At 39.6% G+C, this 20480-nt stretch overlaps 1 protein-coding gene across 1 annotated transcript; it reads right to left on the bottom strand.

The window, feature by feature from the left end:
- Positions 1 to 8004: 8004 nt before the first annotated feature.
- LOC100553650 (keratin, type I cytoskeletal 19) lies at positions 8005 to 15978 on the bottom strand. The gene is made up of 7 exons (XM_003222579.4): positions 15290 to 15978; positions 13536 to 13618; positions 11795 to 11951; positions 10393 to 10551; positions 9734 to 9859; positions 8606 to 8828; positions 8005 to 8345 (listed from the first exon to the last, which is right to left on the bottom strand). The coding sequence occupies exons 1-7, from the start codon at positions 15860 to 15862 to the stop codon at positions 8299 to 8301; spliced, it is 1368 nt and encodes a 455-aa protein (XP_003222627.3). The 5' UTR covers positions 15863 to 15978; the 3' UTR covers positions 8005 to 8298.
- Positions 15979 to 20480: the final 4502 nt, after the last annotated feature.

The following is a 20480-nucleotide window of genomic DNA, read 5'->3' as shown; positions in this document are numbered from 1 at the left end:
GACTCCCCTTTCATGCTGCAACCCACCTGCCCAAAATAAGAGTCTTCAAGGAAAGCTTGGGCTTAGAGATGATCCCAATGTCTTTAAAACAGTGGTTCTCAATCTGTGAGTCCTGAGATGTTTTGGTCTACAACTCCCAGAAATCCCAGCCAGTTTACCAGCTGTTAGGGTTTCTGGGAGTTGAAGGCCAAAACCTCTGCAGACCCACAGATTGAGAACCACTGCTCTAAAAGGATCCACACACTAAAGGAAATATACAGTGGGCTCTTGGTATCTGCTGGGATGTGGTTCCAGGACCCACCGTGGTTACCAAAATCCACGGATGCTCATCCTGTTATTTACAATGATGCAGCTAAGTGTATTTCATGCTTCCTTTAGCCCATCTGAGTTCCTTTGGATGAAGAATATTCCCTCTTCTTTCTATGTGAATTTCACTTTTCAAGCTAGAATTAATACATTTCTTGAATAATGTATTGATGTGATGTGCATTTTCTTCTCAAATCCAATTAATTGCTTTAATGCAATTTATGTGAGTATTTTTCATTTTGTTAAATAGCCACCCAGACTTTGTCTGGAAGAGAAAGTGCCACCCTGTTACTTCCCATGATCTCAAGAGCTGGTCAGGTCTCCATTCTGCAACAATTTCCATTTGTAAAATAAACACAAATGTACATTGCATTCACATAACAAACACTATTTAATTTGCCTCCTCATTCATACATATTTATGTTTACACTTACGTCATATTTGGGACCGAGTCAAACTCATACCACAAAATTATATAGATTTGACACCAAATTAACTTCCATGGTTCAATGCTATGGAATTCTAGGATTTTGTTATGCAATCTGGTCCCATCACAAACTATAAATCCCAGGGTTTCCTAGAATGGAATTATGGCTATCAAAGTGATGTCAAACTGCTATAATTCTGCACTATGGATACAGCTTTAATAATAGAGCGGGCTCATAAAAGTAAGTGGAACTTCAGTCTGATCCATTTCAATTCTTTTGTCAGATATGGACAAAGTGGAGCTAGACGCCTCTGTACAGGTCGGTGAAATGCTTGAGAGTTCTACTTTTGAATAAGGTGGGTTAAAAAAAACTTTAAGTTAAAATTCATAAAATTATCCACCTCATTTATATTAAAAAGTTACCTGACATTAATTAAAATTAATACTTTATTAACAAGCATTAATTTTTCCATTACTTATCAAGAAATCCAGACACTTATGTAATAAATTATTATTTATAATATATTTAGATATAAATCATTCTTAAATGTATTTTGATTTATTTTATTTTATTGGATATTAAAACGATATTGTGTATTGATGCAGAATTGTAAGGAATGAAAATGACTATGATAATTCCTATTCCATTGACTACCAATTGTACTTCATCTGTTTTAATCTTGTTTAGGCTTGTTTTAATCTTGTAATAGTTTTAATCATGTTAATAGTCTAATTCTATTTTAATGTTGACTCTTTGTATGCTTTTAATTCTACTGTGATCTTTTCAATTTGGAAGCCAATTACCCATTTGTAAGCCTTGTCATTTAGCCATCTGCTGCCAAAATTCTGAGCACAGATTAAGCGTTCATTTCTATTGAAATACAAACGGGTAATGCATAATAAAAAGTGCCTCAGGTGGAACACAGTCCATAGCTACCTCTCCCCAAAAAGGTAGGGGGAATATAAGGAAAGAAAAAGAACCAGAATGAAACTATCTCTCTTGTGTCAAGTAGAGAAGATTCACCTGAAGCAATTCTGGAATCTGACAGATCTGGACAGCCAGGAGCAGGTTCAGAATGCTAGAGGCACACCCAAAATGATGCTGTTTTTTAAAAGTATTTATAAGAGCACAGAATGTCCTTTTTTCCATCCAATGTAAAGAAGGCCACTCATTCCTAGATTACTAGAAAACACCTGTAATTGTTTTTAAAGTGATGCTTAATGCTTTAGCATAGCCCTGTAGGGAATCTGGTGTTCCACCTTCTTATTAAAAAAAATCTCACATAACAGTGCAGCACTAAGGAGAGGACACCAAAAGGCATTACTGGAAAAAGGTGGCTGAAGCTTGGGAGATCTTATCTATAGGAACAAAATAAACAACAACTCTGGGCTCAAATGGATGAGGCCCCACCGGGCGATTTGCCACCACCCATGATGAATCATCGGGGCAATCCCAGCACTCCGCCTTGCCCACAGCTGATGCTTCCCAATCCCACGTGGGGAAGTATCACCACTGCGACTTGGCCTCATACTTTTCTATGGAATACGGGAAGCCTTCCTTGTTCTGAGAGAAACCTCCTGCACTGCTATCAGGACACTTCCGCCACAGGGCCCCACCAAAAGTCACTATACATCATGTTGTCATCTGGCAAGGAGGAAGTGTCCCAGAAGCATCCTAGGACACTTAATTTGCCTCATGTGATGAGCCTGTATGAAAAAAACATGTTCATTAAATTCATAAATAATTAAATGAACAAAAAGTGAAGCCCCCAATTGGTATCCCGCCAGAGATGAGACCCAACACTTTTTATAGCAATCACTAGGACTCTCATTTGCACAACAGATTTATTATTATTATTTATTATTATTTCCATCATTTCTATCCTGCCATTCTCACCCGAAGGGACTCAGGGTGGCTTACAAAACTGGCAGAATTCGATGCCAATATACAACAATACAAAAGAATAAAACATAAGCAATTAAAAACAGATTTAAAATAATACATCCACAAAACCTTGTACATACATAAACCTTAGTCCAGACCGAGTCGAAGCCAATGAAACTTATTCTTTGAACGCTTGCTCGCATAGCCAGGTCTTCACTTTCTTTGTAAAACTCAAAAGGGATGGAGCCTGCCGGATGTCACTAGGGATGGACCAGTTCCAAGTGAACGGGTTATCTAATTAAAGCCATGCATACAAAAGTTTTAACATCTTGTATAGTTGGAACACAGAAACAATATGGTGGCTTGGATGCAATCCCAGACAGAAATCTCTGCTTCATGTAGGGGGAAAAAACCTCTTGTGATAAACCCTTGTACTTGCTATTGTCCATCCTTTCCCTTAAGAAAGCACCCAAGTCATCCCCCAGATACAGTCTCAGCAGAGATCAAACATTAGTGAAATGAAATAATGGATGAAAGGTCCTCTGGGCAAGGAGAAGAGACTCTAGTAACTATAATTGGTCATGGGGAATGCTTGTTAGGGAAGACAGACTTTGGCATAGTGTCTTATTATTACAGTGTCTCTCCCACAGTGGAATTGCTTAACAAATAGCCTCCAGCATAAAACATCTCAACCACAACATTCCAGTCTCTCGCTCTGTTGTCTACTTTCTTGAGACTGTAGGGAAAAAAATTCTGGGTAAAAAGTAAGAAAAACATCCTGATGGTAAGAATTGTTAGATAGTGGTGGTATACACTGCCTCAAAGTATAATAGAGTCTCTTTTTCTGGGAGTTTTTAAACAGAGACTGGATTGTCATTTTTTGGGAGTGCTTTGATTGTGTATTCCTGTATGGTAAGAAGTTGGACTTGATGAACTCTCTTCTATGATTCTATGACCTGTGTGTGTATATACATATATATATACAGTAGAGTCTCACTTATCCAACACTCGCTTATCCAACATTCTGGATTATCCAACGCATTTTTGTAGTCAATGTTTTCAATACATTGTGATATTTTGGTGCTCAATTTATAAATACAGTAATTACTACATAGCATTACTTCATATTGAACTACTTTTTCTGTCAAATTTGTTGTATAACATGATGTTTTGGTGCTTAATTGGTAAAATCATAACCTAATTTGATGTTTAATAGGCTTTTCCTTAATCCCTCCTTATTATCCAACATATTCGTTTATCCAACATTCTGCTGGCTCGTTTATGTTGGATAAATGAGACTCTACTGTATGTATATATTCCTCTGCCTTTCCTACATGGAGAAGGAAAGGGGAGAATCAAAGTATGTTTACCTGGTGCTTGCAGAATCTTAAAGTATCAGCATCAGCAGAGAATGCCTTTCCCAGATTTCTGGGAGGATGCAGTAAAGGACTATGTGGAGAACCTTCTTGGATCAGTTCAGGAACCTCCACTAGTTAGAAGTTCCTTTCCCTAGCTGTGATATAATTTTGTGGAGAACCTATGTAGTTGAAACAGCAAATCAAGAAGCTCCACCAGGCAACCTAGACAAGAACTCAGTTGTGTTAAGGGTGCAATTTTATTTATTTATTTATTTCCCTCATTTCTATCCCACCCTTCTCACCCGAAGGGACTCAGGGCGGTTCACAATCTGACAAGAATTCAATGCCAATACTTCCTAAACCTCTAAAAAAACCCTTTCCTCCACTCATCTCCAAATTGTTGTAAAGCTTGCAGAATTACCCACAAGACCTTTCCAGAGATCAACCATAAGGAGAGTCATTACCCCAATGCTACTAATGAGAGTTCAGCATAGTCGCTGGATACAGAACACACTGAACTGCTGACTGGAATAGAAAAGCAGTGGCTGAAGGAAAGGGAATGGAATACCTTGCAAGAGGGCATAGCTGGCCTGCCAGAACCTTGAATAAGTCACTTTACACTCCAACATTGTGTTGCATATCCCACATGCAGAATAGCTCAGAAACTTTTTCATCCCAAAACAAGAAATGTTACATTGGTTTCATAATGGTGACTTCCCCAATCATTATGCAAAGCTTGTTCAACATCATTTTTATCTTATTGCCTGTCGTAATTAGTTTACAATATTTGCATAATGCCTGAGAGGCACCTTCTAATGAAGGCTTTTTCTGTGTCTTTGATGAATTAAGCAGACTGCGTGATGAGAGAAAATAGCACAGGACACATAATAAATGTGGTGTTTTAATTTGTGTGCATGCATTAGACATAAAGAGAGACACATTCGATTTTAATTCTATTTTGTATGTTTATTTCATTCTTGAATTCCCTACGCTTCAGAATGAACAACCTGGAAGATGTTGGGGCTGCAATTTTTTGCTTTTAATAATGACGTTGTCCCATACATCTTTAATAAATGCAAGAACTTAGGCTCCAGTCAGTCTCATTTCTTGTTCTCAAAAAGAATTCATTTTAGTCTTTCTCTTATCCAAACAATGCTTTCATGAAGGACAGATTGGTACTAGACGGGACCAGAAGGCGGATGTACAAACATTTATTTATTTATTTATTTGCAGCATTTATATTCCGCCCTTCTCACCCCGAAGGGGACTCAGGGCGGATCACATTACACATATAGGCAAACATTCAATGTCTTTTAACATAGAACAAAGACAAGACAAACATAGGCTCCGAGCGGGCCTCGAACTCATGACCTCTTGGTCAGAGTGATTCATTGCAGCTGGTTGCAGCTGGCTTGCTCTCCCGCCTGCGCCACAGCCCGGGCCTTCACAGTTCTTCATCAAGAGACAGATTTTGCTGCTCCAAATGCTTGTTTTGGACAGAACTTAGAAAAGTTCTTTCAGAGGACTACAACTCTCAGAATCCCACAGCTAGCATCTGCCTGGGATGATGCCAGTTAGCACCTAGCTGGGATGTTCTTCAAGCTGTAGTCTTCAGAAGTAACTTTTCCAAGCTCTGGCTTTGGAAAAGACTTCATTTATCCTGATCCAGAAACTCCCAAGCTCTGAAACTTTCTTTGTTGGATGTGCAATGGAACCTTAATCCTATTTAGGCAGCATACACAGACAGGGTGAACATATAGAAGAAGAATGGTGCCTTTGCTATTTATCCTATTGGTCAGTCACAATTTGGGTAAGCCAATTGAATCAGATGTTGAGTGATGAGAATTAATTAAACCTGTTGGTGTAGTGAGTCTACTCTGGTAGAATATATTAACAGGATTCTATTCATATACTTCAAGCCGACCTCTAATGAAGTCTTTGTCTCCCTATATTTTGTGGGGAGGCTCCAGCAGGCTTCTATTTGCATTTCCATTGATGAAAAGGGAAGGAAATGTTATGCTCTCCCATTCTATGGTGCAATTGTCATTCTTTTGGGAATCAGTTGCTGTGGTAGGAAACTTAATAGCCATCACCAGTTGTTAGCAATGGCAGCATCCTTGATGGGGTAGAAAGAATCCAATATGGACTTCATATCTCCATAAAGTTCCCTTCCGCTTGGAAGAATATCATGGCACACAAGAAATCCTGAACAATACTAGATTTGACTTTATACAAGATTAATACTACTGCAAGTGTTTTCCTGACAAGGGAGCCAAGTCTTTCTGATGTGCATATTTAGCATGCTACTTGGGTCAATTGTAATAATAATTATTCTTACAGTTCTTATTGATCCATAAAATTACTATTTTGGAACTAGAGTAATGTGAGATGGTTTTATAGGGCTGTGTTGCAGGAGGGAGGACAACCCAAGCCATAGAATAAAGGCAGCCTGTCATTTTGCATTGTCTGTTAAAAGTGGTTTCTCATGAGGGCATCATCTTCATTTTGCAGAACTGACTTTCTTTTCAGGATTACTTGCAATGAGTAAAGCCATTATTAGAAACACATGAGCTAATTAACCAGCTGCTGGAAGTATTAATATGAACAAACTGTCTGGCTTAACTTGAAAGCAAAGAACTTGCCAGAAGCAAGAAAAAGAGGGGTCAGATTCACTTGAAACCAGTGAGAGGGGATTGTTTAAATAAATGTGTCCCAAACCAGCCTCAGATTCAGCATGTTCAAACTGATTTTAGGGCTGTTGTATAGACAACCAGGGAACACATCCACTTTTGCTGGGGTGGCGAACATCTCAATTCCTCTATGTCACTGCTGCTTCTACTAACTACCTACAACCTGGAGATGCTTCTGGTCAGAAGGGGGCACAACAGGCAAGGGAAAGGTGCAATCCTCCATTGTTCTTGCTGATCACATGAGCATCTCATGCTGACATTAACAGAGGTGTCTATGGCAGTCAGGTGCTCAGATCCATGCCCATGGCTGTTTTCATGGCAATCTAGAATGGAGCCGATGATAACATGGGCGTGATCCATCCCTTTCCCCTGTGTTGAATTATGCCCTGAAGTCTGGTCTGGATAGCCGATCTTGCCTAATCAGACCCAATACTATCGTCCAGAATACCATAGAGTTTCCAGTAAACTGCAGCCTATCCCCCAAATTTGCCCAAAGCACAGTAAACTCACATTAAAGCAAAACAAAAGCCTCTGTATTCATCAGAAGCCATTGTGCATCATGGAGGCAGGTAGCCGTCCAAGCATGGTGACTACAAGGTGTTTTTTGTTGGGTGGGGGCAATGGTGGCAGTGTAGTAAAGCCTGGATTCATTCTTTTAGAATATAGAGTCTTGTATGGTGATCAAAGTCCTCCCACAACCCACCATTTACTGTATGTGGTTTTCCATGACTGTGTACTAGATGGTAGAGTAGTAGATAATCCTTCAGCTATATCCTTATAACTAAAGGATTCTCCACTTGGACATCATACTCAAAAATCTCTGGGTGGTGTGAGGCTCCTTCCACATAGCTAAATAAAATCCTACATTATTTGCTTGGAACTGAAATATATGGCAGTGTGGACTCAGAAAACTCAGTTCAAAGCTGATACTGTGGGTTATTCTGCCTTAATATTCAGGGTTATATGTTTGTGTGGAAGGGCCCTGAGCATGCTTCATCTATGAGGATCCAGGTACTGGAATATAGCTGGATGCTACTCTGATGTCCCCTTTCTCTCCATTGTCCAGGATGTTGCCATGAGAGAACAGCAACTAAAAGACTGGATGCCCGTGGCAACCTTAACATCTCCCTATCTAAGATCTCAGCCAAAATATTCCAAAATGTTTAAATTATTTATCCTTTTATCTTATTCACTGTACTGTAAACATGAGAAATCTTGAATATCACCTAGTAGAAAGACCTAGAAAAACTATTATAGCTTATGTGATTATGTATCACCATCACGTTTTTTCCTAATCTGCGCAAGGTCTGCAAAAACTATTTCTTTTTCGAGATTGACACATACACATGTTTTATTCCCCAAGATTGGCTCCTTTATTGTGTATACAATTCAGAGTTTAAAGTGTGTGCAAAAATAGGTTTCATCCTATGATAAATGACTACATACACAGAGGGTAGCATCCCAAATTGAATCCAGCAAAATGAAAAACCAATAAACATCATCAGGTATAATAGCAACACAGAAAAAGAAAGACATTGTGATTGCTTACTGTCGCTCTGATCAAACAAACATTCTTAAATGGGTGAACACTATAAAGATATACCAAACAATCTTCTGTAGAAGAGTCTCTTCTCATGCAAGGGGAGATCTTTCTGGCTGCATGTCAATGGTGGATGAGGCTGAAACCAACCAGATGCAGCACCAAGATCAACTTTTTTGTTTCTATCTTGGTATATCCACCACCATTGTCAATCTCTCTTTTCCACTCTTCTCCCTTTTCTTTTGTTTCCACTCCCAGCAAGCTGCACTAAAAATGTATAGATGCTTAGCGTACATATTTTATTTTTAGTTTCTACAAGAAGTGTGGGCAACTTGTGATCACAGGGCTATAGACCTCATTCTCAAGTGGTCCTTTTTGACCCCTCTACACTTTACTTACGGTCATTCTGCCCTTCTTTGAGCAGGCTGCTATAGGTCTGGATCTCTTGCTCTAGCCGTTTTTTGACATCTACAAGCCCTTTGTATTCCTGATCCTGAGTCTCCATTTCCAAGTGCAGTTCTGCTAACTGATGCTCCATGTTGGAGATCTGCTCCTGCATTTCGCCAAGCTGAGTCTGGAAGTGACATTCTATTTCAGCTAAGCAGACTTTCAGTGTATCCCTCTGTGTCAAGGGGTGAAAATGGGCAGGGAGAGAGAAAAGAAAGCAATAGTATTATATGGATTAATTGTACATGATGGATGTATTGCCTTTTGAACTGGAAGTTGCCCAGGATATAGAGAAAGATAAGATGGAGAAAACGTAAAAGTAACTCATTCAGTCTTGCTCTCTCTCCATCCATCAATGTATTAAAATAGTGGTTCTCAACCTGTGGGTCCCCAGATGTTTTGGCCTTCAACTCCCAGAAATCCTAACAGCTAGTAAACTGGCTGGGATTTCTGGGAATTGTAGGCCAAGACACCTGGAGACCCACAGGTTGAGAACCACTGCATTAGAATATTTCTATCACACCCTCTATCAAAAGATCTCAAGGCAACACATGATTAATACAATATGAACAATTTAAAACAATTCCATATAAAAATGACAGAATAACCATAATAGGATAAAAATCAAAGACCTCACCAAGTAGCTAGATATATCAGAGAAGAAGGCACAAATGTTATTTGTGGCACACAACTGACATCTCCAGAATACTGATTTGCAAGAGTATTGCATCAGCACACAGATCCAGGTGAAAAGTCCTCACCTATGCTACATCATTCCAATACACTATGAATCCCTGTATCCATGAGAGATAGGTTCCCTCAACTTCATGTGTATACATAAAAACACAGAGAATGACGGACCCTATTGAAATGAAGGAATTCTGACACAATAATACGATAGTCACATTGGAGGATCTGGAAAATACTTAGAGGGAAAAGGCGTCATCAAGTTGATGCTCTTATTCAAATTGCAAATCATCAAGAGATCTACCAGTGGATTCTGAATCTATTTTTACACAAAGACTGCTCTAAAAACACAAGATAGAGCAGTACGATGCTCCTCATCTCCATATCCCTTACCATATTATATTGGGCTTGTAAATCAATCTCTAGGGCTGGCAGTTTGCATTTGAGATCCAAGACTTTGTGGTTGCCATCTTCGATGTCTTGGCTACTGTTGTTGACATTCAGGTTCATCTCCTTCAGCTGAAACAAATATTGATGTAACATGAGAATTTTAAGAAGGCTTATGTATAATTTATTGCACAGGAAAGATGGACTGGATTTGTGTTTAGACAGCAGGCATGTTATTGAGAAGGAGAACATAACAGCCCATAATAACATAGGGGCCTTCCAGACAGTTTCTATATCCCAGGATCTGATCCCAAGCTTTCTGTTTATCCCAGATTATCTGGCAGTGGGGACTCATATGATTCAGGTTAAAGTAGAAAACCTGGTATCAGGTCCTGGGATACAGGGCATGTCTGGAAGGACCCATATACTACTAAGATATTGATCTTAAATACCAGTGTGTTATCATTTTGAAAAAATGAAATCAAGTTGTGCTGCTTGAATATATTCTGTATTTGTTTTGGTTGTTCCTTCCGCTACTACCCACCAACCATGAAAATGGACAGAGAGTTATTCATAGGCCAGTACCATCATTGCCATTCTTGCCCTTTCCCCATCCAGCTGCCATCTTTTACATTTTATTCTTGTGCAGGGCTTACAGTCTTTACCTTGTCTTCATACCGTTGCACAACCTCCTTGCGGTTTGACTCTATCTTTGCTTCATATTTTTGTCTCATTTCCTTCAGCATTTGCTTCAGATCTGTGCCAGGGCCAATGCTGACTTCTTTGTTGCTGCCATGTGATCGTTTTTTCCGACAGTTTAAGTCCTGCAAAGTATCATTAAAAGGTATGTTATGAATATAAAAGCATACATGTAAGAAGATCACTATTGGGTCAGACCAATGGCCTAGTTAGTTATCCCAGTATTTATTCAAACATAGGTCAATCAGTCAACAGTGGAAAGCTCACAATGTTTAGATGAATGCAACAGCACCCTTAGTAATATGTGTCACAAATTCCTTCCTTGATACAAGTCAGTTTGGTTAGAATGTCCTGAACTGGATATAGATCATCCCCCCGTGTTTTCTACTTTGTGTCCAGGAAGACAAGGATGGTTAGTCTGAGATCTTGAACAGGGAAGGAAAAGTAGTTGAGGAATCTTCATGCATACTGCCATGAACACAACAGTTTCCTGATCATCATATTTTCCAGCAACCTGTATACAGGTAGATATTCTCTTTAACACTGGAGATATAGCCATCATGACTTGCCTTGTTCCATATGAATATTTCCAGAACCTTTTTAAAGCTAAGTCAGCAACCTACGTTATTGCATGTGGTTGCAAATTCCACAATTTATGCACTTTCTGAAGGAGTACCCCGCTTGTCCAGATTTGGAGCATATTTCACGATTGCTAGATCTTCACCGCCATTTGGTTAAATTCAACATGAGGAAGACGGCATATGTGTAGATAGAAACCCTAGACATCACTTTACATCAGGCCTGCATAACCTGCGGCCCTCCTGGGGTTTTGGACTTCAGCACCCAGATTTCCTACCCACTGGAAAAACCAGCCAGAGCTTCTGGAAATTGGGGGTCCAAACATCTGGAGAGCCTCAGGTTGTGTAGGTCTGCCCTAGACAGTTATATCAGGATCACATAATCCTACATGAACCCTTTCTCTCCATTGAAAACCTCAATTCCCAGAAATCCTAACAGCTGGTAAACTGGCTAGGATTTCTAGGAGTTGTAGACCAAAACACCTGGGGACCCACAGGTTGAGAACCACTGTTCTATTGTGTTCCTTCTATCATCTGGTTGGTATGTATGCCAAACAAGGTTTTCCTGATTAAGACATTTAGATTTGGGGAACTCACTCCTTCAGGGGAGAACTCCTTCCACAATCACCTTTCATTTTAAACAATATTGTTTAAATGTGCCTTCCTGTTCCCTTCCTTATAACCTTTGGCAACCCATACATTTCCGTATGAAAACTATAATAAACAGATAATGATTGCACTTCTTTTCATTAATGAAATGGTTTAGATTTTGATGAGCACAACAATCTACCTTTTCATGGGTCTTCTTGAGGTCACATATTTCCTCTTTCAGTGAATTGAGCTCAGCCTTGAGGTCAGCCTTATAGCCAGTGAGTTCCTTTAGAACAGGGCGTAATCCATTTACATCAGCTTCCACATTTTCACGGATGACATATTCAGTCTCATATCTAGATCAACCAAAGAAAGGTCTCTAAAACTGTACATTCATTAGAACACTGGACTTACTCAATTAACATGCTTACATCTCTAGTTCCAGTGTAGCAACTAAAACCCAAGCTCAATAGATGTCTTCCCTTTAATGTTATTGAGTATAATGAGCATGCTTACTTCAATAACTAAACCTTATCCATCATGTTTTTCACTCCATTCTGGGAGTCAAATGTTAAAATCCTGTAGAAGAATTGAGCATTTCTGGAGCCCTTTAGTTGTCCAGATGGCTGGCTGAGTGCATTGAGGCCACCATTGCCATTGTTTCACTGGCTAAAAGCAGCTCTGTGGCAGAACCTGGCTGGCGACATGACTTCTGATTAGGTTGCAACAGGGCATCCAGCCATGCGACCCAGAAAAGCAATGTCGCCAGCAAAGCTCTGCTAGGAAGCTGCTTTTAGCTTGCAACATAGTGGCGGTATGTTGGCCATGTGGACACTACATCAGACTGGATCCAGCAGTCCGCATCTCAAAAACAGTGGGATAATTCCAAACCTTCCTAGCTCTTAAGTAAATTTTAGTTCTCCTTTGTACTAGATTCATGGTTGAAAGCAATGTTTCTGTTGTGAAATCAGCCATACAAAGTGTGGATAACAATTGCAAGCGCGCGCACACACACACACACACACACACACACACACACACACACACATATATATATATATATATATATATATATATATATATATACATACACATACATACATACACATACATACACTGTCCAACAAAACTCAGTCTTAATAACATTACCTCTAATGATACAGAGAAGGGAAATAGAACCTGCAGCCCAAGGGATGTTTCCTTCATGCAATCTACAATAAGCTGGCAAAACTGGCATTTTACGGTTTATGACAAATTAAAATTGGCAGGCGTTTCCTCATAGATGGAAATGAACAGAGGCTGATTTGGGTATGATATGTGCTGGAACAGAGCTTTTGGGTCCTTACATCTTGTCCTAGTTGTTGCTCCACCTATGAGTTCTCTAACATCAAATTAAAGCCTAATGAATCATGGCAAGCAAAAACAGCACTTGGGATCCAAAATATCAGACCTGTTTCAATTAAAGGTAATTAAATTTTCTTTGAGAATGTAAAGAAATTTGTGAGTTTTACTTTCTACTGATTCAGGTTTGTTTTGAAAAACATTCACTTCATTCTTGTGTTTTGTGAATTTTAGTAAATTATTTGAAAACCTACTGAAATGAAATTCTCTAATTGCACTAAGGAAACCAAATAACCAATAAGTTTATACAAAATTACATATACAGGGTGTTTGAAAAAGAACTCTCTAGTTTTAAGTATAAATAAATGGTGACTAGGGAGTTCTTTTTCAAACACCCTGTATTAGGAGAAATGTGTAGAAAATGCATAGATCCAGAGACAAAGTCAGCAAAACGTAGATTTTTAAATTTATATTTTAACAATAAATCATAGAATTGATCTGCATCTATCTAGTACAAACTGGACTGGAAGAATACTCATAAGATTTCAGATCTTACCAAAGTGGGAGACATTTGTTATCTGGTTTGGATATATACATACTTCTTTCTCAGGTCTTCTAGGTCCATGTGATTATTGTCAATCTTGAGAAGTATCTTGTTATTCTCCAGATTAGCAACAAAAACCTGTAGAGGGGATTAGAAGAGAAAAAGAATCTGGTTCACAGATATAACATGATAGGATATTACAATGGATTGTGTCATTTCAGGCTTCTGATAGAAAATTCTAGTTTTCAAATGCCCCCTGTGTTAGTAGGAAAAAACATCACCATATGACTTCTTATAGGCAAAGCAAGTAAACTTCCCCCCTGAATTTTTCCCAATGAATTTTCTTTCTACAGTCTTGATTTTCTCAACTCACTAATTTTGATTGTGTTCATTCAGAACATGTGGAAAATGATGGAGTTTTTTTTTTAAGCTGAATGTGATTTTTTAAAGCGTGTCGAGGAGAAACCTGGCTTGAAGAAAATCTTGACTATTTGGGATTTACTCCATTCAAAATCCACACATTTTCTGGACAGAAAATATTACAGCATTTAAAACAATATCTTCAGTGGGGAAAATTCTGTCTTCTGTGCAGAACTACCATATATACATTTTTCATAAACTAAGTCCAAAACTACAAATTATCTTCTAAAACTGCAAAAACTAATGGGGATTTACCTGCTTTGATGATTCAAATGATTCCCTATTAAGACATGGAAATCCACTGGGTGACACTCCCTAAGCTTCAGAGCAGTGGTTCTCAACCTGTGGGTCCCCAGATGTTTTGGCCTTCAACTCCCAGAAATCCTAACAGCTGGTAAACTGACTGGGATTTCTGGGAGTTGTAGGCCAAAACACCTGGGAACCCACAGGTTTAGAACCACTGCTTTAGAGGAAGGCATATTACCCCTCCCAATCAACAAACTTTGCCAAAAGAAAAACTCATGTTAGCTTCACTTTAGGATTGCCATAAGTCAGAGATGATGTGAAGACACACAAAAACAATATACTGCTTAATATGATTTACCAAAACATAATACAGTGTAAAATACTTGGAAATTCATATGGCGTAATAAAGAGCAAATGGAGGAAAGCATCCATAGGAAATAGAAACTGTTGATATGTGTGGTTCCATAACAGACTATAACGTTCCAAGGGGCAACAACACTAAGTCCCCAGTGGCTATAAAATTCATGAGAAAAGCATCAGAAAGATTCCCCTAAATACTGGCAAAATGAGTACAGAAATCTAAGTATAAAGAGCTCTCTCAGATAATTTGGATATTGCCCCAAGAATATGGGGACAGCCAGTCTCTTGAATCCTTCCCAAGAACTCAATACATTTACAGATGAACATATATGTATATTTCTGCCAAGAGCAGGAGACAATCTCTGGGGAAGTCATATTTTGTATAAAGAGCAGATGCTTCTCTTGTTCTTAGAAATGACGCCACCTGCAGTTTCACATGCAGTTCAGTAGCAAAGTAAATTCCTTCTTGCTCACACTGTCAGATTCCAATAATGGCATGCTTTTCTTTTGACTGATAAGAGGAGAGGACTTTCATGATGAAAAAAGTTGCTGGGGCTCTAGATAGCCCATAGGACACTCATAATTGACTGGTCTAATACAAGGAGAAGCGTCGATGGCCCCACAGAAATTGTTATGCTCCAGTCACATCATACCTAACAACTATCCATGATGTATGATACTAATGAAAGTTGGTCACAACATCTGGAGGCCAATGATTTGCTACCTTTAAGTTACCATAATCCATGATAGTTATGGTTATAGCCCCAACCTAGATTGCCCTACCTGTTTTTTAAGTTCCTCAATCTGTTGGTAAAAGTGGCTGTGATCCTTCATTTCACCAGTAAGACCATGCTTGAGACAGAAGTCACTGATCTGGGATTCAAGGGCTGCATTTTCCTTCTCCAAGCATCTCACTTTGTCTATGTAATTGCCCAGTCGGTCATTGAGGTTCTGCATGAGGACCTTCTCATCGGTGGAAGAGAAGATGATGCCACAGGTTGAAGGGACTCCACCCAGACCACCTGTGAACACTTGCCCATCACCATATCCAAGCAAAGGATAACCACCATGGCTGCCATTAAGACAACTTCCAGTACTCATTCTCCTCCCATAGCCACCGCCGCTCATTAATACACTGCTACAACTGCGGCTCGAAAATGTGCCTTGGCCGCCATTTGCAAAGTCAAAAGGGGATCTATCCACAATATGGCTTTGACAGGGAAAACTACTTCTGTCTAAGCCACTGGAAGTGCAGTGAGTGGAAAAGGCAGAAGAAATCCGAGATTTTCCATCTGAGCCAAGATTGACTCTATTTCTTCTTACATTTACAGGAATATGCCGAGCATAACTAGCCATAGTAACAGCCTTATTTAGAAGCAAGAAGGATGCTCAAACTCAAAGCCTGACACTCAGCCAGAGTGTACTACTAATGTTATACAGATCTCAATTTATATTTTTTGGTAAGGGTGTCACCTCCAAAGGTTCATAAAGCTTGCTGCTCCTTCCAGGTTTAGTTTCAGCTTATCTATTCTAACAAAAAGTGGGTAAACACACCAGTGGCAATTTGCCTCCAGATAGCCCAGAAAACATGTAGCTCTTTACATATGACCTGCTCTAGCTGAAAAATTACCATATAATTATTATGTCTGCGCAGAATCATTATGACTTTGTTTTTTTCATCAAGGGAGAGGAAATAGTTATTCTGGTATTTGCTGAATTTGGTGATTGCTTGGGCCTAGCATTTCAAAATATTTTAAAAGAATTGTGTTGCCTTTCTTCTGGAATACAAGCTGTCTTATCTGAGAAATTGTGCTAGATTAGTTTTTAATTTAGATAAAACATTAGAGGCAAAAAGTAATGGTAGAATAATTATTTACTGGAGAAATATGAATGTTTTGATCTCTTTTATGTCAGAGATCCATACCAGGGGTCCCCAAACTATGGCCCGCAGGCCACATGCGGCCCATCAAAGCCATTTATTTGGCCCCACGGTGGTGGCTCCCTCCTCCTCCGCCGAGGAAGGTGCATGCACCTTTCTCGCCTCCTCCCTCACCAGGTGCGCACCTTCCAAAGCTTTGCTTGTGTTTATAACAGTATTTTAATTATTATGTGATTAATAATTAATTATTAAGGGGTGCTTTGTTAGTGTTTTTGGTGTACAAAGGGAGAAGGGGGTTGGACTAAATGGCCCAAGGGGTCTCTTTCAACCCTTATTATTATTATTATTATTATTATTATTATTATTATTATTATTAAAATTGAGGCTGGGTGGCCATCTGTCATGGGTGCCTTGCTTGTGCTTTTGGTGCACAAAGGCAGAAGGGGCTTGGACTAAATGGTCCAAGCGGTCTCTTCCAACATTATTATTATTATTATTATTATTATTATTATTATCATCATCATCATCATCATCATCAACAACAACAACAACATTGAGGCTGTATTTGTTCCCGTTTTGTTTTGTTTTTTACTTCAAAATAAATTATGTGCAGTGTGCATAGGTGCACAAAGGCAGAAGGGGCTTGGACTAAATGGTCCAAGCGGTCTCTTCCAACATTATTATTATTATTATTATTATTATTATTATTATTATTATCATCATCATCATCATCATCAACAACAACAACAACATTGAGGCTGTATTTGTTCCCGTTTTGTTTTGTTTTTTACTTCAAAATAAATTATGTGCAGTGTGCATAGGAATTTGTTCATAGTCTAAGGGACCATGAACTGACCCCCTGTTTAAAAAGTTTGGGGATCCCTGCTCCATACCAAATACAAAAATATTTGAAAAGTCCAGTAGATGCTTCAATGCCAAGCTGAAATGAAATTCTCCTCCATTTACTCCAACCTAATTCAATATGTAGAATCTATTCTCTCCATGAAAAGGACCACGTTCTACATGCCTATCATATAGAGTTTAAAGAAGAGGAGCTTTCCAGAAGTGAAAAAAAAGTAACTTTATGCTAAAATAGTTCAAGATACAGGGATTGAAGCCCAGATTTCTAAAAATCTCAAGATTCAGTCCCCTTTTTTTGATTTCTATTTTGATTTCCTACACGATTGCTTGCTAGTTTTTAATCTCAAGTTCTTTCCACCTGAGCATTAAGCTGTTTGACAAATTCTTATCCAAAAATGACATGTTATGAGATTTTCATCCAATCTAATTTAAAGCAGATAAAAAGAGGATCTCTTCCTCACAATACATAACCAAAGTATGAGACTTGTAACAAGATGTGGTGACGACCAGCTTCTATAACAGACTAGTGATGTTTCCTAAGGATCTTCATAAAAGGTCAGGAGTTAAGCGGATACAGGATCATGTTTAAAAATGACAGCAAATTATTTAGGGTAGGTAAAGAAAAGGGACAGAGAATAATTCTAAACAATAAAAATGACTGTTATTGGTGTTGTTGTGTGCCTTTGTGTGGTTTCTGATTTACGATTACCCTAAAATGAAATTATCATTAAGTTTTCTTGGCAAGATTTTTTCTTGCCAAGGGCTCAGAAATAAATATATGATTTTCCTTTTTTAAAAAAAGACTCTTTTCAGACTTGTGCAAGTTCAAAGCTTGTATCTTTCTGTATACTGTATCTAATATATAGAATGTATAAAATCTCTATATATAAAAGGCTTTTGGCATCGCAGCGACGCACAAAACAACAAAACCCAACACCCCCCAAACTCTAAAATTGGCAACACAATCCATCATCCCCACCTTCATTAAGATACAACACAATCACACAAAAACACAATCACAACACCAAAAAAGGCCAAAAACTATAACAGGCGATGTACGCATGTGCGTGGAACTCAAAGTATTTTTTGGGACAGCATGGCTGCCCAGGATCAGCTCTCTCCCTCTCTCAGGTCCCCCCTCCTTCTCTGCAAACCCTTACCAGATGCCTCCTGGCCTTTTCCCGACAGGCCCCGGCCCCTTCCTTCTGGCCATTCAGGACGCACCCGGTCTCTTCTGGGACCTCGGGGTCCACAACTTCCTGCACCCATGGGCCTCCCTATCATCCCTCGACTGCTGGACCACCTGGCCCCGCCCCCTCCCAGGGCCATACTGGCATCCAGGGCCATACTGGCGTCCATGGCTCCCAGGGCCATATTGGCGTCCATGGGCTTTCCGGCCTTCCCTTCCAGGGCCAGAAAAGGAAAAGAAAAAGGTAAGCAAGGGTCTCCTCCTCCTCCTCCTGCTCTCTCTCTTCCTTTGGAAGAATTACTGCTCCCTCTTCGGCTGCCCCATATGGCCGAAGGAAGAAGAGGAAAAGGAGGACAAAAGGGAGGAAGAGGGAAGGGGAAAGGGCTTCCAGAGCGGGAGGAGGGAAGGGAAGGGGAGGGGTCACACTCTCTCACCCCCCTTCCTCCCCTCCAAACAAAATATAAACAAAGGCAAGGAAAGACCCGACAATAGAACACAAGGTTGGGAAACAACGAAAAACAGCACGAGGAATTACAGGGGGGACTTTCTTTGGGAGGGGGCTACCATGGGAGGGAAGTTCTACTATTCTTATTCTTATTTCCATGCTTTCTATATTTTGTAATATATATATAAAATACAAAATAATAAATACAGCCAGACATTGGAGCTGCAAGGATATTTTGTACAATTCAACCAGACCAATAAAAGATTAACCTTCGTAAAAGGTGACCAGGCTTTGAAACAGTGATACTACTCTGAAGCTGACCAACCAAAGGTTTCCTCTAGGTAGCAAGCACCCAGGCTTTGAACCACTGAGGCTATTCATTACAATTCTACCACCCCAAAAAAACATTCCCCTAAAAGGCAACTACCTAAACTTCCAAGCAGCAAGCCTATTCCTTTCTATTCCAGCTCACCAAACAAGGATTCCCATAAGAAAATGGCCAGGCTTTCAGGCTACAAAGCTATTCACTGTTATTCCAAACAAAGAATTCCCATATGCCACAGCAACGTGTGGCCAGGGACAACTAGTTTGTTTATAAAATGTGGCAAGATGTAGGCCAGAGAGAGCCACCTCTGCTGAGACAATCCCTTGAGAACAGAAAGGTTGGGTAAATCCCTCTGGCTGTCTCCCAGGCCAGAAAACCATTGTTTGTATATACGCAGAGATAGGAGACTTCCATGTCAGCCCAAATAAACCCAAACCTGTTATCTAGTCATATGGTTTACTTGAAGCTGAGAGATTGCTGCTTGCAGGCTCAGAATATGTGCATTTGTTAAATCTCTGTATTAACAGGCAAGCCTTTCATTGTCCAAGATCATCACCTTTTGTTCCAAGAGTGCCACTCTCATTGTTTGGCATGGAACTGGACACTTCAGCTCATCAGAAGCCCATCAATGTATTATTACCATTTGGTTAACCTAGACTGTGCCCTTCCAGGTAATACCTCTGCAGCCAATTGGTCCTTGACTATGACCAGTACCCAGCTGTCATTCTCCTATCCAGCCAGTCCCATCATGGATCCTAGCCAGTCCCTTTTCTGGCCAATCGGGGAGGAAGTGGGAATTATGAATAGCTGTCAGAATGTATAAGGTGTCTTGTATTTCTGCTTGGTTAACACTTGTACATTTTGAAGCAAATTGCTGTACTTGCATCCTTTTTGGTCAAATCGTAAGAAACCTCTCTGGCTTGTCCTTCAACCTGGTGAGTTGGTTTCTCTGTCCTGGCCTATCTGGTTTAGCATATGCTCACCAGGCATGGATCCTCTTAACCGTAGTCATAGTTATCCATTACAAGAGATGCTTTACCTTTGGGTTCCTCAGAGGCTGAGAGAATGTGACATGCCCAAGGCCACCCAGTGGGTTTCAACTGTGGTCTCCAAAGTTGTATGCTTAATACTCAAACTATTACATCATGTGGTCTCATCAAATGAGCTTTATAGTGCCAAACATAGTAGGTTGATTGGAGTTGGTGTTGCAGAAAATCATTTTATGCAAGTGCACGTCCTCTATTCAAGTGCAGCTTAATAATGTGTTCAACCCCT

The sequence above is a fragment of the Anolis carolinensis genome, chromosome 6 (assembly GCF_035594765.1).
Source record: "Anolis carolinensis isolate JA03-04 chromosome 6, rAnoCar3.1.pri, whole genome shotgun sequence".
Lineage (NCBI taxonomy): Eukaryota > Metazoa > Chordata > Lepidosauria > Squamata > Dactyloidae > Anolis > Anolis carolinensis.
Note: the sequence above shows the minus strand (reverse complement) of the source record. Positions and strands in the feature narration are given on the sequence as shown.